Here is a 24,186-nt window from a genome sequence, read left to right on the forward strand (position 1 = left end):
CGAATAGACACACTATGATTCTTGTATTATAAGTTATGGAAAATAATACATCTCCTCTCACTTTCTACTTTTAATTTTATTTCCTTTCATAAATTTTTAATGTAAATATTTTTTTTTTTGGATTTACATAATAAAAATATGAGTTTTACATGTATTTTTAAATTTTACCCTCAATTTTATGTAGTTGGCTCCGTTATTTTTTTTATATGAGTTCCAATACAAGTGTCTACATCAAAATTTTGAGTGTGGAAGTAAAAATTGAGAGTACACATAACATTTTCTTAAAAATATCCTTCTTTATTTGTCAAATCATGGAGTAAAAGTGATGGAGTAGAATTTGGAAGTATATGTAGTAGAACTCTAAGTTATCTGTTTAATTGTTAACAACATCCTTTCAATCGAGTTTTCCTCTCCTATGTAGTCTACGAGTTATTATCAGTACTACAATTGGAATTGTTTACGAGTTATTATCAGTACTGCAATTGGAGTTTACTTAATACCCACGCATACTATCAAGTAGGCATCTCTTATATAGGACTATACGAGTTGCGCTTACCAATTGTACAATTGCACAATAATAGAGTAATCATTGATTAGTGACGAGCTATTATATTAGAGTGAAATTTAAACGGACAGAGAAAGATCCGGACCACAGTGTGGTTTACACACAAAAAAAAAAGAGTGAAATTTACTCAATATATATTCTTAAATGGTGACTACGAGTTTCTTTTTACAAAAAATGAAAATAAAAATCTAATATAATAGATATTTATAATTCGATATTTTCTCTCTTATTTGAACTGCAAACATTGAGCAAAAAAATTCACTATTGGGATTGCTCTAAAAGCATCTCCTTCTTTACTTTATTTAATATATGTCAAAAATACAAATAAAAATCATTTCCCCCTATACATTTTACACAATTTGACCCAAATGCATTTTCGAAATGAACCTTGCTCATTTTTATCCAAGATTTGAAAAAAGCCTATTTTCATCCGTCCGGGCAAATAAAAATTGCCCATTTCAATCAATCAATTCCCCTATGACAAGAGGGTGGGGCGGGGAGAAACATAATCTCAGAGCATTCTCAATAGGCATAGATTTTAAAGAGTTTTTGCAAGGTGTGATAAGGAAATAGAAGATAAGAAGGAAGGGAAAAAGAGAAAAAATGTTATACTAACACACCCAGCAGGCACATATAATCCACGTGCCCGGCTAGGCGCTTCTAGTGCACATAACATGCACCGAGGAGAATGTTCACTTATTTGGTGGGGTCCACATATCTGACAAAAACCGAGATCTTTATGCAAAAACCAAAATTACTCTCTCTCTTCCACACGTAAGATAATCACCTGCAAAAACCTCCCCAAATACCACTATTGTGGTTGCCCTCAAAGAGGCCAAGAATGAAAGAACAGGCAGAAGTTTAGAAGGATGTGAAAAGTGCAACCAAGAACAGCAGTTCCATTACTAATTCAGAAGTTAATAATCCTCCCAGGCCACCATACAAAAACAATAAAGATGGTGAAGAAGAGAGATGAATGGCCAAGGAGAGCCTAAAGTTGGTTAACTTTTACAATGCCCTGCTGAAGAAACTTGTCTGCATAACCTCTCACTTTGTTCATGCTCATCTAAAATGACTAAAAGCCTCTCCATATTCATCTACTCCCCCCTACTCGACCCTACGGGGGAAGGACAACCGCGTCACTTCAGCTCCAGATGGTTCTCGGAGTTGCTGGAATGAGTTTCCTGGTCGGGCGTCTTCCTCTTCCGACACGAACCCGTGGGAGGACTGTGCAGCAAAAACGAAGAAAAGAACAAGTTAAGGTAATTAAACGTCTTGAATTGAGCACGAAAAGATGCAATTTTTGGCGAACGAGATATTGTATTACCCCAACTGCAAGGTAGTATCGGAGACCTCGTTATCCAAATCATCGTCGCACCCTGTGTTGAGACTCTCGGCGCCATCTTTTCCCGAGGAACAATTCTTCAGTACGGGATAATATTCGAGATAAGGCGTTGGCATTGGCATACTCACGTTCGATGGAACTAATCCTCGAAGCTCTTCTATCTGTGTTCGATCAAATTCCAGACAAAACGTGTTAAATATAGGATTCATCAAAACCAGATTATTATTATTAAAAGCAACATCAGAATATTCGGTTTGCCTGTCTGCGCAAATTCTCGTTTTCCACCAGTGCACGCTCCTCCTGGTTAGAGATAAAAAAACACGTAACATCAACATAAGATTAGAACTTAGAAGTCTTTAATTGTTGCTGTAAAATGATTTTGTAGTCTATAACATAACATTAATCTAATCATCATTGTAATTCATACCTGTTTTCTCGAGTTCTCTAGTTGTTCCAACAGTAATTGCTCCTGGATTTTTTTTTTTTTTAAAGTACCATTACAGATTTAATCCATTAAAGATCTGTGAAAACAAAGACAAATGAATGTTTGTCACGAATAAAAAAAGTAGTGACAAACCTTTCTTCCCTTTATAGCTAACAGTGCTCCGTCTAGTTTATGCTCAAGCTGGCGCAATTCATTCAAACCCATACCAGTAAGGTCCTTACCCAACAATTGCCTAAAATAAGATTCGGGTTCAATAATATTAAATTGCTTTCGTTTTTACAAAGATATGGAAACAAACATTGGATGACTAATAGAATACGTACAATTGCTTTGATTTAAGCTCCGAGATTTCGTTGTTCAAAACTTCCACCTCCTTGTGCTCCACCTGCTTATTCATAGAGTCAGAAAAATTACTCCGTGGTCAGGCAAATGGAAGCAAAGCGAAAAAGTCACGAAGGCTAAAATTGGAATACAATTATCAAGCCCCGTATAGGCACTTCTCGTGGTAACCTTTTTGTGAATCTATAAGAAACTTATTAATGCACATCCATTGTGAGTTTAGTACAAAAGCATAATACTTTAGGGTTAACAATCGAGAAAATATTAAAGTTTTACCTTTGGCTTCTTTTCTACAATTTTAGGTGTCTCTGTAGAATCTAGACATTTGTTATACCTTGACAGTGTATGCTTCATGCTGCATAGAGATATAGAAAGCATATAAGTATAAATAAAATATTTAGCATAAACCGATGAAACAAAGGGTATTATCGTTGCCAGAATACAAGTAGAGATAATAGGGCTATCAATTCTATTGTGTCGAAGTTCTAGACTTCTAGTTAGTCTAGTTATTATAGTTTGAATATATCATGTAATCCCTATATAAAGACTCTTTAGGAGTCATCATTGTAATACACAAGATAACGTTCTTCGGGACAAGAAAGAAAACATCGATATACACAACAAACACAACCTCAACGGTGGGAAGAAAAGGAGTGATCATAGTTATCAAGAAAATTTTCTTAACTATGAGACAACTCGAACAAGCACATGTAGTCTTTTTACCCGCCTTTCTCTAAAACGTGAACATTAAGGTACATACAAAAATCACACAAACAGAAATCCAACTACGAGGATGCTAGGAGACTCGTCTTTCCTTAGTTCAAAAAATTCTCAAAGATGATTTACTAGCCAATTGCAAATCAAAAGAGCCTTGCATTAAGACCCCGATCCGCTATAAATGACATTCAATTAAACACAACAACGCAAAACATCAAACCGAATATGAATTTAAAATTGACCTTGCAGAAACGACAAAAAATAATTGAACATGAAACAATGTCCACATAATGCACTACAACAGTCAAGTGCTATCCAGTACTCATACTATAAAGAGCTCCAAAATTGGACTATAATCATTACTAGGAAACACAACTATGTTGCCAGGTTACAGCTCATATGCATATCTCCCCTTCTGCAATGCCAATTTATAGCTACACAAGTTTGAAGCTCAGCATAGACATCAAAAAATCCAATAAAACTAATTGCAGAAAACAGTGGCTAAAGCTTATTGGCAAAGCAACAAGCACCAAAAGTCAAAAAAAATCATTTTTTCCACTTTGGGCAAAGGGGAATGGAACATTGGAGCCTACTAGATGGTAAAACAAAGCTGAAACCCCTGAAAACAAATGATTCTGCTACCTACATGGCTACATGATTACTAGCTTCTTGCAACCATGTACACTCAAAAGTCAAAAATACAATCTTTTTTGAATACCCAGAAAAAAAAAACAGTTAAAATTAACAAAATCAACGGGGCATGGAAATCATAGCAATCCAAATTGGCACATCTGCAAGAAAGGCAGAAACCCTCCACTAAAAATCTAATCTTTAGTCAAAAGAAGCAGCCCAAGCATAAAATCCATTACTAAACACAATCAAGGAAGCAATCCCATCAAGAATGCCACATGCAACAATGATAAATCCCCAAACTATAAAGGAAAAAAAGGGGGAAACATACAGAGAACAGAGATATACCTTGTGCTGGAGTACTCAAAAAGCTTGTCGGTACTGGAGAAGATGATGACAGCGACCTCAGCATCGCAAAGAATGGAGAGCTCCTGAGCCTTCTTGAGGAGCCCAGAGCGCCTCTTGGAGAATGTGACTTGCCTGCTGTTCACATTCTCAATCAATTTTATGTCAATTTTCCCCCTCCCCATTTTTTTTCCCTTGTTCAATCAAGAACCAAACCAAAACAAAACAAAAAACCCCCCCTCTCTATACACACAAAATCCAAACAAATCTCCCTCCCCCCTTCCCTCCCTCTATTCAAAGAACTGAGAAAGAAAGGGTTTTGACCAGGGGCGGTGGCGGATGGGTGGCTCTGGTGGTGGTGGTGGAGTTATATAGGGAATGTGAACAGAGAAGGACAATGGGATAGGGGAAACAATGGGTTGCTAAATATAGAGAGAGAGAGAGAGGGAGAAAAAGGGAAGACAGAGAGGAGAAGAAAGAGAGAAAGAGAGAGAGAGAGATAGAGAGAGAGAAGGTGGAGAGTCCCCAAATGGCGAGAGTCTGGAAACGGCAAGCTTGCATGGGATTTTGCCATTCTCTCCTCCTTTCCTATACACTGCATGACTCTGTTGTTGCCACATTTAGCTTGACTCCCCTTCCCATTGGTCCTTTTTTGGGCCCCACCCAACTTTTTGCTATTTTTACTCCTTTTTTTCTTTTTTTGGTCTTCCCTCAAATATTTTGCAATTAATGGTTTTACCTAAAACAGATGCGGTACCAGGGGTACTCTCGTCTTTTTCCCTTGTGAATTTCCCCATTAATGACGTTTACCTAAAACAGTTTCTGCTCCAGGGGTATATTTGTCATTTCAACCTTTTTTCCTAATCTATTTTAATCACTCCGTGATATTTTGGTAAAATGCCGAAAGCCGCTAAATTATTTTTTTTCTTTTTAGGGTTTTTTCCTAATCTATTTTAATCACTCCGTGATATTTTGGTAAAATGCCGAAAGCCGCTAAATTATTTTTCTTCTTTTTAGGGTTTCGTTTAAGACAGCTGATAAATTATTTAAAATTGGAGTTTTTTGCATTTTTGGGTCCACGATTATCTGCGACTTTCAAACTTTACAATCTCAATCCACGATTATTATTTTTGTTGCAAAAATTATCCTTTCGGTCATTTTTCCGTCAAAATCTCACCGGATAAAAAATTTCTCATTTCAAGCAGGGATAAAATAGATATTTACATTGACCTTGCTTGCAATCTCGGACCGTTGTTGACCTCTTATTATGACCAAAGTGCGGAATAAATTCGAACAAACAAAAAAACTCATTCGCAGATGGGTTGATGAGATGAAAGCATATTATGCTTCGTCTTTGACAATTATTTTTTTTTTGTTTGATTTTTTCGCACTTTGATCAAAATAAGAGGTCAACAGCGATCCGGGATTGCAATGTCAATGTAAATGTCTATTTTATGGCTGCTTGAAATGGAGAGCTTTTTACCGGATGAAATTTTGACGAAAAATTGGCCGAAATGACCATTTTGCAACAAAAACAATAGTCATAGATTGATATTGCAATGTTTGAAAGTCACAAATCAATCATGATAGTGACAGTATAGTCGTGAGACCAAAAGTGTAAAAAATTCTTTAAAATTGTGACATTAAGTTTTAAAATGTATTTATAAAAACACAGATGAGTTTGAGATGAAGATGGTAAATGCTTATTAAAAAAAATATTTATACGAAAAATTTTAATAAATTAGTAAGGCTATTAATGTCTCAAACACATATTTTGAGTTCGATAATATTTTTTAGCTATAATGTTTTGTGTTAAGTGATTTAAGGTGCACAATCTAACGGTCTACGGTATCAATGCAAAAACATTACCATAAAAGTGTAAAAACATTTTCACAAATACGCCTTATTAATGTTTGTACGCTTTTTTGGTATTAAATTATTGAATAGATTATTCTTATAAGTTGCCGGTCTAACCCATTAAACTTATTCATTGAGGAAACAAAGTTAGTTAAAAATCGCTAAGTTGGAATAGAAGACTTGGGACCAACCACTAATTAAGAACTAAACGGGGTGTATTCAATTTGTAAACTTTCAAACAAAATTAAAATGTTAGATTTTAATAAATTTTTATAGATTTTTATAGAGTCGTTAAAAAATTTTAAAAATTTTATAAAAAGTCTATATAAAAAAACATTAATAAATTTTTATCAATTTTTTTATTTTAAAAAATTACAAAAGTCGTTGATATTCTAATTAACTTGAATACATTCTTACAAATTTTCAATGATTTCGATTTTTATCATTTATAATTTTCTTACAAAACATGTTATAATATATTATAAAATTCTTCTTATTATATAGTTCTTCACCCACATCAACATTCTCAACATTATTATTTTTATTAATAGTATAATAAGAGATATATGCTAATTACTTATATAATATTAATAAGCAAAAAAAAATTACTATAAGAAATTCATAACAATATTGAATAAAAATTTATAATAACACAATTGTTCAAATAAAATATTTAAAAATATAATTACTAATTACATAAAATAAAATAAAATAAAAAATATAATATTAATAATATATTAAAATAATATTATTTAGAATTTTTTGAGGAGGATTGTAAAGTTTAGGTGAAAGATAAAAATTGGTAGAGTATGATATGAAGCAAATATAAGATAATGAAGACAAACTAATTTATTGGATTTAGGTATAAGGTTTATAAAGTTTACTAGTATTTTTTTATGCGCGATGCGCAAAAAATAGGTGCTCAATATTAGTACTTTATATTAAAATTTTAAATTTATTTAGATTTTAGATATTTAAATTATTGTAAATAATAATAATGATAATGTAAAAAAATTTTCTTCTAATTTTGATATTTATATTTTAAAAAATAATTAACATATAACTCCAATATATATTGCGTATATATTATTATTATTGAAGAATATAAGAAAATGTATTGTGGGTGTATGTGCATGGTAACAATAGTGGAAAAGATAACGGAAGTTATAACGGTAAGGGTATAATTGTCCAAAATATTGTAAAGTACAATCTTTATAGCACAATGTATAAAAAAAACTTAACGGAAAAAAACGGACATAAATGAAGGGTATAACCTTCATTCACACTTATTATGTTTTTAGAAACAGGAAGAAAAAAATTGAGTTTAAATATAGAGAGAAAGAATTCAGAGTTCGAAGAAAGAAAATTTCAAAAAATTAGGTAGCAGTCTACAAAAGTTCATAACTTTTTGAATCTCACATGACTTTTAAAGACTCTTTAACAGTATGAATCGAATATCACCCGACTTTTAAGAACTCTTTAAAAATTTTGATTGAATACCTCATAATTTTTAAAGATTTTCTAGGGGGGGGGGGGGGGGTTGGTTCATGTCATCTTAGATTACCTAGGTAATCTGAGTCTGGTAATGTTATATTACCTTGTTTGGTTCAAATTATGAGATTACCAGGTAATGTTATATTACCTGAAAGTTGATGTGGCGGTAATGTGATTATCCCCATTTTTTTAGGTAATCTTAAATTACCTTGAATTATTCCAACTTTGTCATTGTTAACTAATCCTTATATAATAATATATATATATATATATATATATATATATATATATATATATATATATATATATATGTGTGTGTGTGTGTGTGTGTGTGTGTGTGTGTGTGTGTGTGTGTGTGTGTGTGTGTGTGTGTGTTTATATAATCAAATATACATATGTGTATATTTATATATTTAGTTTTTTTTAATATTTAAGCTTTGATATACATTCATAGATATAAATAAATACACACACATAATATATATATATATATATATATATATTATTGAGGGCATTATTGTAAATTGATCCATATAACCTACAATATAACCCTGAACCAAACAAGGTAATATTATATTACACCATACAAACCAAACACACAAGGTAATCTTATATTATCAAAATCTCACATTACCTCCCAAGAGGTAATCCTATTACCTGGGGTAATCCAAGATTCCATGAACCAAACGCCCCCTAAGGGTATTTTCATCTTTTTTCAAATTAAGATCCCAATTTAAGCATGAATAAAGTGATTTAAACAATAAGATCTATCACAATTCGCAGTTCTCCTCCTCAAATTAAGGTATGCTGAGGAGGTGAACTGCGAATTGGGATCGATCTTAGGGCTTAAATCCCTTTATTCATGTTCAAATTGGAATCTTAAGTTGAAAAAGACGAAAATGCCCTTAAAATTTTTAGATTTTGGCATGTCTTAAATGGAGGGGCGACCAACATGATGAATATTGGTACTAAAATAATAGTCGTGGATGAAAATTGGTAGGAATTAAACATGTAGACCAAAATCGTCATTTTGTTAATACTCGTAGGACCAAAATTGGTATTTGTTCATACTAAAATAACATTGTGTAATAATAATCAATGGTAAAAAAAGATGTTTCTTCCTTTGTCCCTTTCATTATTTTCCCATTGAATTGAAATTCATATGGGGAAAGGTATGAATTGCAATTCAATAAAGTGAGGGAATTGCAATTCTCTCCAACCAAATAAAGCTTATATATATATTGTTTTTTTTGCAATTTAAAATAACCTATATGCTCTATCAAATGGAGTATTACTTTGTTAGCAATTGTAGTTGGTTAGTTAAGGCACATCTCACTATTTATCTCCTCCTCCAATTTCAAATGTTGGAGCGGAGAGGTGGGAACCTCAGAGATGCAACCTTTATATATAACATATAATTAGTGAATGCCTAAAGAATAATGATGTAAAATTATAGAAATAACCATATAAAGCTAGACTTTTAAACATTTAATAATTAAAATTAGCATGTCTAGCATTTTCCAACTAATCCTGACACAACATTTTTATCACTTTAGAGACTATTTGGTCACAAAGCCAACCACTCACAAATAAAAATAGTAAGACATACTATTCGGCACAAAGTTAATAATTTAGCAATAAAAAAGTAACACATATATAATTTTTAAAAAATTAAGTTATATGTTTATCTTTAACTGAATACGACAAAAAAGGGTTAAATTTTCCAATAAATTTCCACTTGGAATATATATAATAGTTAGGATTAGGACATAAAGTAATGAATGATGTCTAGCCCTACGTACAAGTAATGAATTGCGATATGAAAATCTTTCCCCTTTGATATGATGAATAAATTAAGTATTTTCCCAAAAAAGGAAGTAAAAGGAAATTTGTCTTTATATGGTAAAAGTTTTGTACCTCTTTTTGTAGATGGTAATTTCCTGAGATCTGACTTTTTTGACTTTCTTGATATAGTTGGAATTCAAAGAATTGGGGTTAAAAGTGGATGCCATTAGTGCAAAATCTTTTACTTCCTTTTCTTCTTATCTTCTGATTTTTACCTTCTTTTACTATTTTTATGCAACACCTTCCTTGGGCATCAAAATCATTTTCCTACCCCTACTAGCCTATCTTAGTCCTTTTAAAAAAATAAATATGAGAATATATAGAAATGTCTATTGTGTAGATCATTATTTGTGCCTCTTGTATTAGGTAACAATTAAAAAGTCTATAAAACAGTATAAATTTAGACAGCCTATTGTGGAGACATTCAAACCCAAAATAGTTTTCATTCACTTTTGGGTTGTACCGGGTATTAAAGGAACATGTGATGTTCGACACCTTGGAATATATATATATATGTGTGTGTAATTAACAAAATTTAGAGGAATTCTAACCAAAAGTAGTACTACGATCTACTACCTAATATCATACCAGTTACAATAATTATTTTTAAAAAAGTGTAAATACTAATTTTAATGTCAACTATAATGATTTTTTTTATATATATAATCTTGAAGTGATATACTTTGAATTATTTATTTAATTACAAACATTCGGCATTAAATCAGTCGCGCAATGTGTACAAAGTAATATATATATATAGAGGATAAATTTTAAAACTCTTATTTTAGATATATTATCGATATATGTAGGGTTCTTTTATTTTAGGTAAGTATTTGTAGTCAAGTTCAAGACTTCTTTCCTTGAATTTCTGCTGAATTGCAGCTATTGTACATGTTTCCTATTTTGAAGTCTTCCTTGTTAAGGATTCCAAATTTAACTAGGGCAAAACCCTTTACCTATTGGAAAAAAATACTACTTGGATTTTTCTTAAATAAAAATAATATTATAATGATGTAGAATGTAATAAGTGTTACATCACTTTTATTTATTAGTAATTGTAAACGAGTTAATTACTAAGTAAATTTGGAGATGATTAACCCTCGAGAGTTGGTCTGACGGCCAATTTTACATTTGATGTTTGGGATTGAAGGAGGGGGTCAAATTAGTTAAAGAAAAATGGCTCATAAATGTGGACATTGAATTAGACTTAAAAGCCATAATTAAGGCTTTTATGAAGGATTTTGGAGATTGGTGTATGGAGCTTGAGGAAATTATCATATGATTTACTTTCTCCATCAGTCCCTCCGACTCTACTACAATGCAGTATTTGTTTATAACTACTAACTACTTCTCAACTTAGCCTCCGCTAAAGCTCGAACTCACAACCAGTGACACTAAGGTCATTGGCATTTGGCAGGAGCCCTTTAAGTTTGTAATTCAAACTTATTAATACACAACATGTCAATTGACAAATATACAATGAATATAAAACAATCATTTTTCTTTCTTAAAGACAACCTTGTCAACTATCATGAAGAAAATTGATATCAAATCACCCATAATCTATTCAGGTTTATCACATAATAACAGGACAAGCATTACATAATATATTCCAAGATGATGCCAAATCTTGTAGGGTCCAATCTAACTGGTAAAGTCAGTAGGGAGTTGGGGAGATGAGAGATACAGATGGGCAGATTGGGTTCCCAAAGATGGATAAAAGTCATTAAAGTGACAACAAATTTTCCCCAAGCCATACAAGCTTTATTATTTCTGGCATATAGTCTTATCTTTCAATCAGCTATGAGTCACAGTAATGCACAGTTGAATAGGTGAATATACATACAGTTGTGTACAAACTACAACAGGTATGAAAGGAAGCAGCGATTTTCGCGGTCTGGAAATTGATAACAAAACCACCAGCATATAGTTTGCGCCTTTAAGTTATCCCGAAATGTATTTGGTTTCTGTTTTTTTACAGATGTATATAAAGTGTGAATCGGGGTCTTCCATTACATAATCTGCAGGAAGTAAGCCGGCTTCGGTCAGAGGTATGGGTTCCAAATACGACTTCAAACCAGAAGTTGAATCTACGGGCTTCTGAAATCCAGGTCTAGCTGCAAACAAGAACGAAATAGCATCAGGAAGCATGAGGTCGGGAGTTCAAACCCGTGTACATGTAACAATACTCTCTCTCGAGCAATGTTGAAAAAATCGCTAGGCGCCTGGGGACCGCCTAGGAGGCCAAGCGCCTAGCGCCTAGGCGCGATTTTTGCAACACTGCTCTCGAGTCTCGAGAGTTGCCTTTAATGGGTCTGATCGAGGCTTAGCTAGATTAGTCTTACCCAGCAGGTACGGACAACAATTTAAGGATAAGATAATAGTTTCGTCAAACATTTCAAAGCAAGTATCACGTGAAGGTTCTAAACGAGATCTATAATCCCCCCAATTAAACCTCGCAGGCTAAAGAAGGACATCAATCTTAACAACAATCTTGTACTAAACCAGCTTGGTTGGCGTGAGTGACCGTGCACTCTCATCCCTTAAGAGAGGTTGGGAGTTCAAACCCATCTCGTATGGAAAAACCCAATCTGGCCAGCACTTTGCCCCTTAATTGGGCCGACCCGGTGCGAATGGGGATTACTGATTAGTATGAGTATGGTACAGGCTTAAAGGTGTCTCCTACAGTTAGGGTCTGCTCAGGACACCTCATGGTCTAACAAAAATAAAAACAATCTTGTACTAAGGTTTTCAGTTGCCATACAAATGTGTTTTACACAACAAAAAAAAACAAGATATAGAAAACGAAGATATGGACGATAAACAGTGTAGAAGATAAAAACATGGGCAAATTCAACATAAGGAACTTACGTATGTTGTATAGCTCAATTTTCCAGTTGTAAACCGGTCGATTCACATGAGGCATCCTCACTGTGGGATCACCATAGGTTATCTATCAATAGAAAGCAAAAGCATCAATACGAAATTGTAATATTTATAAGGGAAACTAATAACAAAAAGAATCTTTCCGCTGATAATTACCAACATATACACTCCACCGGGTTTCAGAAGCCTACAAAAGTAAAAACAATCATGAAATTTATCGATAAGAAGAATATTGATTGCAGCAAAAAGTGAAAATATAAACTTAAAAGCCTATAAATGCTATACAACCTGCTCACTTCCCCGAGCATTTGAGAAGCACTAATTGGAGCATTGGTACCACACTGAAAAGTTATAAGCCCAAGAGATTATTGCATTTGAACCAGTTATTAAGAGATAAAGAAACACAAAAAGAAAATCTCACCATTAATGAATCAAGAGTTCCTGTTGCAGGGATGAACAGATCGTGCATACAAAATCAAACATCAAAACGAACGTTACATTATATTCCTAGAACACAAAACTAAATTATTTTTTGAAAATGCATATAAAATGAATCTTGCCTTTGTCAATGACACTATCAAATGATTCATCGGGGAAGAAACTCATATCCCTAACATCCATTTGCATATCTGTCGAGTTCCACGAGAAAAATTAACCATAAATATATTCATTGTTGCCAAAAAAAAAAAAAAATGAAAATGTGTATTTGAATAGTTGTAGTTCATTAGTTACGATACATTGCAATTCTGGTATCTGCTCATGCTTCCTTCTCATTATATCAATAGCCACTGATGATATGTCAACATTCACTATCTCCTTATACCCATCCTTCACCATATCCTCCGACATAACTACAAAGCAAAAGATTTTCATTGAACAACCTCAAAATATGCTAACATAGTAACATATATAAGGACACAAGAGTTGTCAAGTAGTGCAAAACCTTAAAAAATATAATCTTTTTGCATGGTAACATATATACTAAGGACACAACAGTTGTCAAGTAGTGCAAAACCTTAAAAAATACATGGTAACATGTCTATTAAGGACACAACTTATCAAGAATATAAAAGCCCTGAAAATTAGGAGGAAGGAACATATATGTTTGTGTGGGGACAGGTAGTGCTCTGCTACTATTAGAATAGGATAAGAAAGGCATCAGAATTCAGAAAGAGGCAAAGAGCTAAAACAATAAGCTGTACTAAGGGCCTGTTTGGTTACAGAAAAATATTTCCCATTTCTCATCTCCAGTATTCCAAAGTTTTTCAACAGTAGAATATCCAAAATCATGCCCTTTGGGCCTTTGCCCTTTGGTATTGATACCAGTATGGAATAAATGCAAAAACCCTAGAATTTATATGGGGAATAAATATTTAAACGCCAAATAAATAAAAAAAAGAAATAATCTTTAAATAGCCCAATCCAAAAATTTGCAAAATAAATAAATAAAGTAGGGATATAATAATCACCAGATTACTGAAAACAAAAAAGGGCAAATTTACAAGCTCCGAGGCGTGTTCTATAAGAGAAAGATGCCATTTTTACCATATGAGCTTCGAGAATCTCCCAGGCAGCAGTAAATTGAGAAATTTAAAGAAATGGGGGCAAAATTAACCGAAGATTAACCAAAGGTAAAAAAAAAAAAAAAAAAAAAAAAAAAAGACTGAGCTAAGATAAACAGAAAGAAGAAGAAGGAGGAGGAATTACCGGCATTACCGCAGCCGACCATGAGAACACGGGAGGCGGTGGGAATATACTTGCGGACGAAAGGGCGGAGAGCGGCGTAGCGCTGGTACCAGTCGAAGGGCCCAGACCCGGCATCCTGAATATACCGAGCGTCCCAGTAAAGGGCGTCGCCGTAGTTGTAGGTGTTGCAGGCGGACTCGTCTCTGTACATGTTTTTGTCGTGGCGGCGGGCGGCGAGGCGGGGCGGCGGTTGACGGTTAGTGGTGGTTGTAGTGGTTGCGGGGATGGGACTATTTGGGGAAGAAGGATGCACTCGTATATACTTGGAGAGTAAAGTCTACGCTTGCTTACGTCTCAATCCTATGTATTTTTCCCCTCGATTTATCTCATCCGTACGTTGTTCAACATATGTTGTCTCCCATGTCCCAATGCCATTGGATTCAAGTATTACCCAAGTACAAAAAAGCTTTCTATTATTAGTAGTAATTGCAATGAATTAATACCCTTTTGTAGTATTTTGAGTTTACTAGTATTTTATCCGTGCGATGCACGGTATGTAAAATATAAGCATAAATATTAACGTCTCATATAAATAGTTATTTTAGCTTTAAAAATTTAATGAATAATAATAGAAAAAAAACTAATCAAAATTACAAATTATTCAAAACTTCTTTGTAAACCATATTAGTGGTTGACTTATAACATTTTCCTAAATTACTACAAATTAAAACTTTTAAACCATTTGAATGGCTAACTCTTGAAGCAATAACATACAATTGACTATAATGCACAAACACTAATTTCTTTGGTAACAACCTCACATGTGATAATACTTGAATAAATTTTATTATGATTAATATTTTTGGTAATTTTTATTGATTAGTATTCCTTAGTTTTGTCAAAGTAAGCTCATTTTTTTTTTCATATTTTCTAATTTGTTTTCTAAAATTGATATTAAAAGTTTTAAAATTATTATTATATTTGGGGTTATAGACCTAATGAAGGATATTGCATACTTGTATGTATATAATCTTGTTTTTTTAATTCTTTGAGTATTAATAGGCTTAACGTGATTTTTGGAATGTTTTTATTTTTAAAAGTTTTTCGGAAGTAGGATAAGCAAAATGCTAAGATGGCATTTTCATGACTACAGCTCTTAAATTTTGTTATACCACAAATAGTTCATTGCTATACCACAATTCCACCCATGCCATGCACAGATCACAAATTAAATAAAATTATTGTTTATCAAGTTTTAAAAATAAGTTGTAATTATATATTGTATCAATGAGTATAAAAACATTAGTAACGAAATAAACAATAATCGTATATTAATGCAATATTACAAATTGTTGAACACTTCATTATAAAATACATTTACAATAGAGTACAACATTCTTTAGAATAACTACACATAAGAGTTTTAAGTTTGTGTGATCTAAAAACCCTAGGCATAACTATAATCAAACTCTTTAATATTCAAAGGTTAAAAACATGCCTAGAAACAACCGTAAGCCTCTTAAGGGCATCCTCAATAGTTGTGGATTTTTCTCCAGATTTTTGTGGGCCCCAACATCCACCTCATCATCCACTATCTCACTCAATCACAAAATCTCTTCTTCCCATTAGTTTTAAGTTTTTTCACAATTTTTTGTGGACCCACCATTTTATCTACATATTTTAATTATTTCTTTATCTATTATTATTTTTCAAATTATAATTATAAATTTAATAACAATATTATTAATAATTATAAATTTAATAAATTTAATAACAATAATAGCTTAAAAAATTAAATAAAATTAAATTACTAATTAAAAAATTAAAACAAAAAAGTTAAAAAAAATTAAGATAAAAATTAAAAACTAAAATTAAAATTAAAAAAAAAAAAGAAAGAAAAGCTGGCCGTTGCATTTTGCAACGGCAAGCATAATTTAAAAATAAAAAAGAATAAAACAAAGAAACAAGCATCATGTACAGTGGTGGGACCCATGCCCCACACGCGTCTCCTTCCCTTTTCTTTTCTAAAAGTCTGACAAAATTTTTATATTTGCAGGAGAAAGATTCAGCATCATTTTTGCCTTCCCATTTGTTCTCATTTGTTAAGAAGACATTTTACTGTGCCAAAATTAGGGGATGAACCTCTATTGGGGTTGCCCTAATACTCCAACATTTTCATCCAAAAATAAAATAAAATAAAATAAAAAGAGTGCGTGTTGCTGCTTCTCCTCTCTTCTCCGACCAACAATCACTCCCCGACTCTTCAAAAACGTCCACAACTTGATGCTGCTTCTTCTCCTCTCCACTATGTTCAACAATCATTCCCCGTTATCGGCACTTCAAAAGTGTCCATAACTGGAGACTGGTTATCAGATCTGGCATCCAGATCCCCTCCGGGAACAATGTGTTTCTATCGTCTTTTCAACTAAAAAGCTCAGTGGCTGGAAAATCCTTACCGAAAGTGGTTGAATCGGAAAAAAATAGTAGTTCAACCAAATGATTTTATTCAAATTACAGGAATGGGCAACGGCATAAGTTTAAAGAACATCTGAATTGATTTGTTGTCTTTATTTAACACCATGGCTGCTTCTATTGAACACCTCCCTTCAATATATTTTTTATATTTTAGAACTGCTTTCATTGGTATGGAAGCATTAATACCCTACTGAATAAAAAATTCCTTAATATGCAAAGATTGAACAAATATATATATATATATATATATATATATATATATATATATATATATATATATATATCATAGCAAGAGCTTCAACAAAAAAAGGATGCATGAAAGTAAATACAATACCAATATAAATACAAACATTTATGCTTATATTATCTCCGTAGTTACCTGTATGCATGCAGAGATCATTTATACAATTATATATATATCCAATGATCATTAAAATTACATACCTTGCTTTTACTAACTCTTTCCCTTATATAAGGTATTTTTCTTTGGGCTAATATAGTTGACTTCAACGCTAACCACTACACACTTCAATCACTTCAACTTCATGCTCCCTCTTTTTCTCTTCCATTGCATTCCTAAAGCTTCTCGATTTTCTGTATACGTTATCGCTGTCGCAGTCACAATGAATCGAGAATCACCTTCCACACCATCTTCTTCTCCTTCCACCCCCACTGGTCACTACACCAGCGCTGCCGCCGCGAACGCCAAGAATCCCAGCGTCGGCCCTACCACCTTGCACCTGCACGGGTGGCTGCAGGTGTCGCACTGCACGCAAATCGGGACACCAACTGCGCGCATTGTTTATAATCTATTGAACGTAACACAACAAAGAAAGAAAGATATCATTTAGAAGACAACTTGTATATATGTATTTATAGAATAGAAGCTAATTACTAAGGTATCAAAGCTGCTCTCTCTGAACGTGTGGTCGTTTTTCTAATAACTCCACAGCTTCCATTCAACTACCGGTAACGTCCTTCCCTGGTTCCCTCCCTACCAACTCTGCTGCTCTCTCCAATGTCTGGATCTCTATGGTTACTCCATCTCATGTTCTAATCCTTTGTAAATATATTCCTGACAACCTTTTCGTCTCCCTTGATCTCTCTGGTAATTCCTCCAACAATATTCACCATGGTCTCAGATGCTGATTGAATATTTTGTAGTTAAAATTCACAATGTATTTGTTGATATTTATACTGGAGTAAAGGATAAAAGTAGTTGTGAAAAGTGTGTTTCAAAAGCTGTAAACAATTAATACATTTTAATTCCCAAGATCTTGAATGTCGTTATAATTTGAATTGTGTTTTGTAAACTGTTAAAAAATTAATACTGCCAACGTTTCGAATTCTGCAGGTTCATTGAACAGCCAACAATGTTTTGAATATTGAAATTATGTATAGAATTAAATGCATTAATTCCTTCATCCAAATCACACGCCTGTTGTATGCCATGGTATGCATTTATTACTATTTGTTTTTTGTTTTTTTTTTTGTTTTTTTTTTTTTGAAAATCATTACTATTTGTTAGTACCAAGTAATTGTTTTATATAGAGATATATTAAAAGACTGATTCATAATATACCATTGTCTAGAATCTTCTTTCTTTGAGCGGGAACTTTTACCAATTGATCATTTACTACTTCTTATTGCTATTTTATAATAGAGATTTATTTATTTTTTGTTAAATCACGAGGTGCCCTGAGTAGTTTTATTTGTTAAATTACGAAGTGTTCTGAGTAATTTCGGTTCACATTGAACTGGTTCGAAGATATCTGACTAATCCTTGTTCACATTAAACTGGTCCAATTAATAAACAAAGTGTTGATCATATTGCTTTTTCAGGTTTATTTGTCCTGAGTAATTCCAGTTCACATCAAACTAGTTCGAAGACATCTGACTAATCCTTGTTCACATCGAACTGGTCCAGTTAATAAGTAAGTGTTGATCAGATTGACTTTCCCTATTCACATCGAACTGAAGACATCTAACTAATCCCTATTCACATCGAATTGGTCCAATTAATAAGTAAAGTGCTGACTTGATTGATTTTTTCATACGAGAGAGTTCAAACTTCCGACCTTTCTGAAAGAACGAGAATACACCGTTAATCACGCTAGCCAAACTAATTATAAAGTATTAAAGTGTTGACAATAATCAAGCTCAAGTTGCATTACTTTATAAATAATTAGTGAAAAAGTAACAAAATTTATTCTTACAATTCATATGCTATTAAATAGTGACACCGCGGTTCGAAGTCGAGACTTCTCTTCTACCCTGAAGTCCTGAGCCGACCCGGTCGATATTATGGAGCCATCGGCGGCGGGCCTCCGGCGTCCGCCGAAGAAAGCTAGGAGGACGAGAATTCAAGACCTCAGCGATGACTCCCTCGGAATTATTTTTGCCTTCCTCGATCTCGCCGAGGTTATTCGCTGCTCTGTCGTCTGCTCATCTTGGTAAGCCTTTACAAACTCTGTAGAAAAGAAAGGATACGATACAAAGCAAAAGAGAAATCACCGCCTCGCGGAGGGCATGTTGAGCTTGAAAATAAGCTGAATTTAGATAAAGTCTGCTCATTTCTGCACTGTGTTTCTATTTGTTTTATTCACCAAGTTATGAGCCAGTAGAAGGTTGTATACACACCTCTAAGCTAATACTGCATTGCAGGCAAATTAATTTGATTATCAAAATCGTTTCCTTTAGGAAAAGCTTATAATAATATATAGTGGCTGGTTTGAATTGCAAAGCTGAATTGTAGTATTATTTTTCATTTTAATTTTTTGTTGGTTATTTGATTGTCTTATCTTTTCCCAGAAAACTGGGAATGGGCTACAAGGTCTCTACCTCTCTGGCAATTTAAGGTTACACTAAATTGGTCAATTGACTCACCTTATCAAAAACTTTCACAGACCAAAACAAAATAATTTCTTGTTATAAAAAAAAATAATAATAATTTCCATGTAATAGTTTCTCCAAGTATTTGACTTTTGAGATGAAAGATCTGACTTAGAGAAGTAGATGTATGTATGCAAACACGTTGGAAATACCAAAACTTCTTTTCAGTTTATAAATAAGTTTGACACAGTATTGTGGACTTATAGTTATTAGTGATGAATGACAGTGGCACATCCATCATCCATGCTATAAATATCAACAGGCTGTACATTGTGACTTGATAGACAATAGTGATAAAAGTTTTATTTTTCCCTCCCTGTGAAGGAGAAAAGTCATTCACAGACGGTATCAGCAGCAACAGAAAAATGATCCTGATGACAACAGTCAGATATCTTTACCTACAGGATCATTTAGTGAACATTTGGAGCGGTTAGCTATGCTAACACACAGGTTTGCCTTAGTGGATGGTCCTGCCAAAGTTTTCCAGTGGAGAGGCCATTCAGTCGGGTTAGTTTTATTGACTTCTTTAGCATGTTTGGGTTAACTGTTGTTATGCTGAAATTTTAGGATATTATAATAAAGTCTTTGTAGCTGATGTTGTACTTGATGAGCTGAGGTTTTGCTTAATAGTGTTGACATTGAAAACTATTCGACTTTGGGGTTCAAACTGTCCTTTTGATGACTCTATGTTTGTATAAATCTTCTTCTAATTTTGCATTCTATCAGGGTTAATCAGTGCCGGATGAAGATGGGACATTTTCTTACTGGTGTGGGTGATAAGGTAGGGAATTTTCCTTGTCAAAAATACTTTAATTTATTCTCCGTTCTATATCTCAATAATTGTGCCCTTTTGACTTTTAGTTCTACATTGCACCTCATTTCCATATGGATCAGAAACACTTTGATGAAGAGAGATATGTACGGTATTGTTTGAAAGTATGGAACCATGTTTTCTGATGTTAATACCACATGCCAGCTTGACAACAGGAATGTTATGCCTATAAAGATTTAAAGCTTTAGATTTCCTATGGCACGGGAAAGTTCATTAGTATCCTATCATTGGCTGCTTAATACTTATTAACCAGGGAATTTTCTCTTTGATTCAAAGCAGACGAATTTGATATGATATTCTACTTGGCTATGTTTTATAGTCTAGTGCAGTAGTATTCTGTGGTGTACAGTTCTTGAGTGTCCTGGCTGACTTGCAATGACCTCTTGTTGATCATAGTAGGTTATCATTTGTTGATAACATTTCTTTTTGATATTGTTAATCTTCATTTATTTATTTTTCATTCATTGATTTGTTTTCTTTGTCAAGAAAATTTTGCCTACAAAGTTTGGCATCCCATGTTCTTCATTACGCAAATTTTCTAGCTGATAATCTTGTTAGTATTGGTTATAATTCTAAAACTCTCTAGATTATTTTGTTTTCTCTAATTTGCCTGCCAAAATTACAGGATGGCTTAATTGTTCTTGATCAATGACAGTTTCCTCATATTCATGTTTGTAACTTAGTTATTTTGATAATTCGGTAGGGGTTTGCCTAACCCCCCACCAAACCAGTGGATTTTCATATAAAAAAGTATATGGCATATTTATTTAAGAAATAATTAAAATCAATAGCATAGTGGCAAATTCAGTAAGAACTAGATGGCCAACTGAAAATTTCCTTTCTTCTGGCTGACTTTCAATTGCTTGGGGGCTATGATCTTCTTGGTCATTGAATATTACTAGGATCTCTTAGTTTATAACCTTAAACTTATGACTTTCATTTATTTCTCACGTCTGCTTCTAAAATACTGGTTGATATCTTTGCGCACCGCGATATACTAATGCATGCCTCTCTGACTACTATTCCTCAATCCCAAAAATCTAGGTCATGCGACTCTGGTCAGCAGAAAGCTACAAATGCTTGGATGAATACGTTCTCCCTGATAAAGCCCCTCTAATTGATTTTGATTTTGATGAGAGCAAGGTAATATTAAGCACAAAATGTATTCCTATTACTTATAAGTTATAATTCCATGCAAAGACTCCAAAGTGGTGATATTTGCACATTTTCATGTTTGTAATTTATAATTATTTTAATATAAATTGTCATAAAATAAGTTATAGTATTCAGCATGGAAGGCAAGTAAATAGATAGTTACAAGGATGAGATGAGAAAAGAAAGGCATGCCTCCGTGATTTTTAGTGTAGCAATTATAAAGATAAATTGTCAGCAAATATAGGACGTGGTTTGTCTATATTGAAGAAGATTTCTCAACTGTCAATGCACTTAGTAAGAAAAGTGGGACTATATCAGTTTATCATGGAGAAGTTGGCACTTGGCAGGAAGTGTAGATAGTAGTATGAAATGGATAATCCAAAGGATACATATTTCCTGGCTTAGTAGTAAGAGTTATACCAGGTAGAGTTGAATTGGAAAAGTTAGATATATCTATCCATCGCCATAGGGTAATGGGATAACGCTTGAGCTGAAGTTTGACCTCCATCCTGCCCCTGAGGGATATGCAGGGTGTGGATTACTTGAGTCAAAGCCCCTTCTATATTTTCTTGTTTTCTAGTAACATTTCAATTTTCACCTTTGCTGATTATGGGCCTTTACATGTAGGTTGTTGGTTTGGTTGGTACCCGGATATGTATATGGAGTCGGACTGAAACAAGAAGTATACTATCCTCACGTGATGCCTTGTTCCCAAAGGGACTCTGTATGCGGTGTGCAATGACTTTTCCTTGATTTTTATTTTTATTTTTATTTTTTTTGAAACCGTTCAAATGTTTTTGATGCCTGTGATATCTGAATAGCTTCATTCATATTCTTTTCTTGGACAGCTAAATTTTGAATAAAATAAGCTTTTAGTCAATAGCTAATTTTCTTGTCCAACTTCTTAGCACCTAAACAGAAGTCTATGTTAGAATGTGAGGGTAAATACTCAATATTGTGGCCATTGGGGATTCGGGGTTAAGCATTTGCATTATGATATTCTTAGGAGTTTTAGTTATTGACATGGCTGCTGAGCCTGCTTCTATGTAATTTTTTGTTTTATTTGTCTGACATGATTTTCATTTACACATGAAGCTTCTGTTTGGTAGTAAGTTTCTCATTATCCTTTTTTGCAGTTATGTTGATCCAGAAGCTGTGATTGGATGTGAGGATGGGAAAGTCCGCATATTTGACATGTACAGCAGAAAAGTAACTCAAATAATCAAGTATGATTCTTTAGGCTAACTTATTCCCGTGCTAATTTCTTTTACAGAGATTCCAAAAGTTTCATATTTCCGATTTTTTGGAAGAGTATAGTTTTAACTTTGTCATCTTTGTATGTTTACCCAATTTCCCCTTTGGCAGGATGCATGACGCCCCTGTTACTTGCTTATCTTTTAGCGATGATCAATTGCTTTTCACGGGTTCTAGTCAGGGTCGTAGCATTGCATTGTTGGACCTTTCCTCTGGTCAGCAAGTATCTTTACGGGGATCTACTTATGCTTCAGGTTTTTCTCCCCTTCCCACCTTATACATATCCCCTCCGCTTTTTAGTACGAGGTAATGTGGGGTCTAATTCACTCTTCTTGTTTTCCTTATAAGTCGGAATCAAGACCTTGTGTTTCAATCCTGGCTCCAATTATTTGTTCGCTGGATCCACCGCTGGACATGCATGTTGTTGGGACCTTAGGTATGCAAAACCGTAGAAGTTGCTAAAAATAGCAAAACATTTTTCTTTCTTCTTAATTAAGAGGATAAACAAAGATACTAGCTATTGGGTTAGGGTCACTCAATTGGACTATAATGCACATAGGCCAAATCACACTAAACGATTGAATCCAACCAATTAGCTAGTCTAACCCGCCTTATAAATCCATATAGCATAACATTTACTTCACACAAGTAGTTGTGGATGATGAACATTTGAAATGTTAACCGATTCTCTGTTTTCATTCGAGTATAGGAAGCAAGACAGGACCCTCTGGGAAGAACGAGTGAGTCCCAACGTTCTTTACTCCATGCATCATCTCCGAAATGACAAATCAACATTAGTCATCGGTGGGATAGATGGCGTCTTGAGAGTGGTGGACCAGGATAGCGGTGAAGTGATCGCGACACATATCATGGAAGAAAGCAGCAGCAGCAGCAGCAGCAGTGCATCTCGCCCGTCTGACCGAAATGTAACTGTGAGGAAAGTGAAAAAGCTTTCCTCAAGTGATGATCGCATTGATCTGATGTCTAAAGCTTGTCGACCAAGAATCACTTGCTTGGCTGTTGGAATGAGGAAGGTTGTGACTACACATAATGATAATTGTATCAGGGTTTGGAAATTTGAGTAGTTATGTTTTCAACAATATATTCTTTGGTATCATATTCTCCTATATTTAGTTGTTGCATAAGGTTTGCTAATGAACTTGTGGTCTAGTGGCACAAAGTGACTCTCCCATATGGGAAGTTATGGGTTCAAGTCACAAAGTTAGCAGTACTAGGAAAAAGTTGTTGCATAGGGTTTCGATTATTGTGAAAGTCAATTTGATATTAAACACTATTCTTGAATTTACCATATTAATGTTTTTAAACAAGCTTTCTCCTTCATATTAATGTTTTTGTAACAAAGAAAGCTTGAATTCTCGAACTCTAGTGACTTTCCATAGACAAAGAATCATATACCAATTGTT

General features: G+C 33.7%; 3 protein-coding genes across 4 annotated transcripts; 1 reads left to right on the top strand and 2 right to left on the bottom strand.

The window, feature by feature from the left end:
• Nucleotides 1-1,439: 1,439 nt before the first annotated feature.
• LOC109180964 (MADS-box transcription factor 23) lies at nucleotides 1,440-4,878 on the bottom strand. The gene is made up of 8 exons (XM_019330696.1): nucleotides 4,390-4,878; nucleotides 2,971-3,049; nucleotides 2,679-2,740; nucleotides 2,488-2,587; nucleotides 2,338-2,379; nucleotides 2,169-2,210; nucleotides 1,893-2,071; nucleotides 1,440-1,792 (listed from the first exon to the last, which is right to left on the bottom strand). Exons 1-8 carry the CDS (start codon nucleotides 4,569-4,571, stop codon nucleotides 1,705-1,707), a joined length of 774 nt encoding a protein of 257 aa, XP_019186241.1. The 5' UTR covers nucleotides 4,572-4,878; the 3' UTR covers nucleotides 1,440-1,704.
• On the top strand, nucleotides 3,179-24,087 carry LOC109180930 (F-box/WD-40 repeat-containing protein At3g52030). Of its 2 annotated transcripts, XM_019330661.1 has the most exons (11): nucleotides 3,179-3,190; nucleotides 18,890-19,082; nucleotides 19,846-20,028; nucleotides 20,248-20,302; nucleotides 21,398-21,496; nucleotides 22,136-22,239; nucleotides 22,645-22,734; nucleotides 22,874-23,016; nucleotides 23,111-23,198; nucleotides 23,472-23,896; nucleotides 24,005-24,087. In XM_019330661.1, the coding sequence occupies exons 2-10, from the start codon at nucleotides 18,934-18,936 to the stop codon at nucleotides 23,845-23,847; spliced, it is 1,287 nt and encodes a 428-aa protein (XP_019186206.1). In that variant the 5' UTR covers nucleotides 3,179-3,190; nucleotides 18,890-18,933; the 3' UTR covers nucleotides 23,848-23,896; nucleotides 24,005-24,087. The 2 variants fall into 2 exon arrangements, with proteins under 2 accessions (XP_019186206.1, XP_019186198.1); XM_019330653.1 differs by having other exon boundaries at nucleotides 23,472-24,070.
• LOC109180973 (methyltransferase-like protein 13) lies at nucleotides 11,315-14,576 on the bottom strand. Its single transcript, XM_019330708.1, has 8 exons — nucleotides 14,176-14,576; nucleotides 13,206-13,319; nucleotides 13,029-13,097; nucleotides 12,890-12,909; nucleotides 12,757-12,809; nucleotides 12,625-12,655; nucleotides 12,454-12,535; nucleotides 11,315-11,699 (listed from the first exon to the last, which is right to left on the bottom strand). The coding sequence occupies exons 1-8, from the start codon at nucleotides 14,363-14,365 to the stop codon at nucleotides 11,527-11,529; spliced, it is 732 nt and encodes a 243-aa protein (XP_019186253.1). The 5' UTR covers nucleotides 14,366-14,576; the 3' UTR covers nucleotides 11,315-11,526.
• Nucleotides 24,088-24,186: the final 99 nt, after the last annotated feature.

This window comes from Ipomoea nil, unplaced genomic scaffold (assembly GCF_001879475.1).
Source record: "Ipomoea nil cultivar Tokyo-kokei standard unplaced genomic scaffold, Asagao_1.1 scaffold0188, whole genome shotgun sequence".
Classification (NCBI taxonomy): domain Eukaryota; kingdom Viridiplantae; phylum Streptophyta; class Magnoliopsida; order Solanales; family Convolvulaceae; genus Ipomoea; species Ipomoea nil.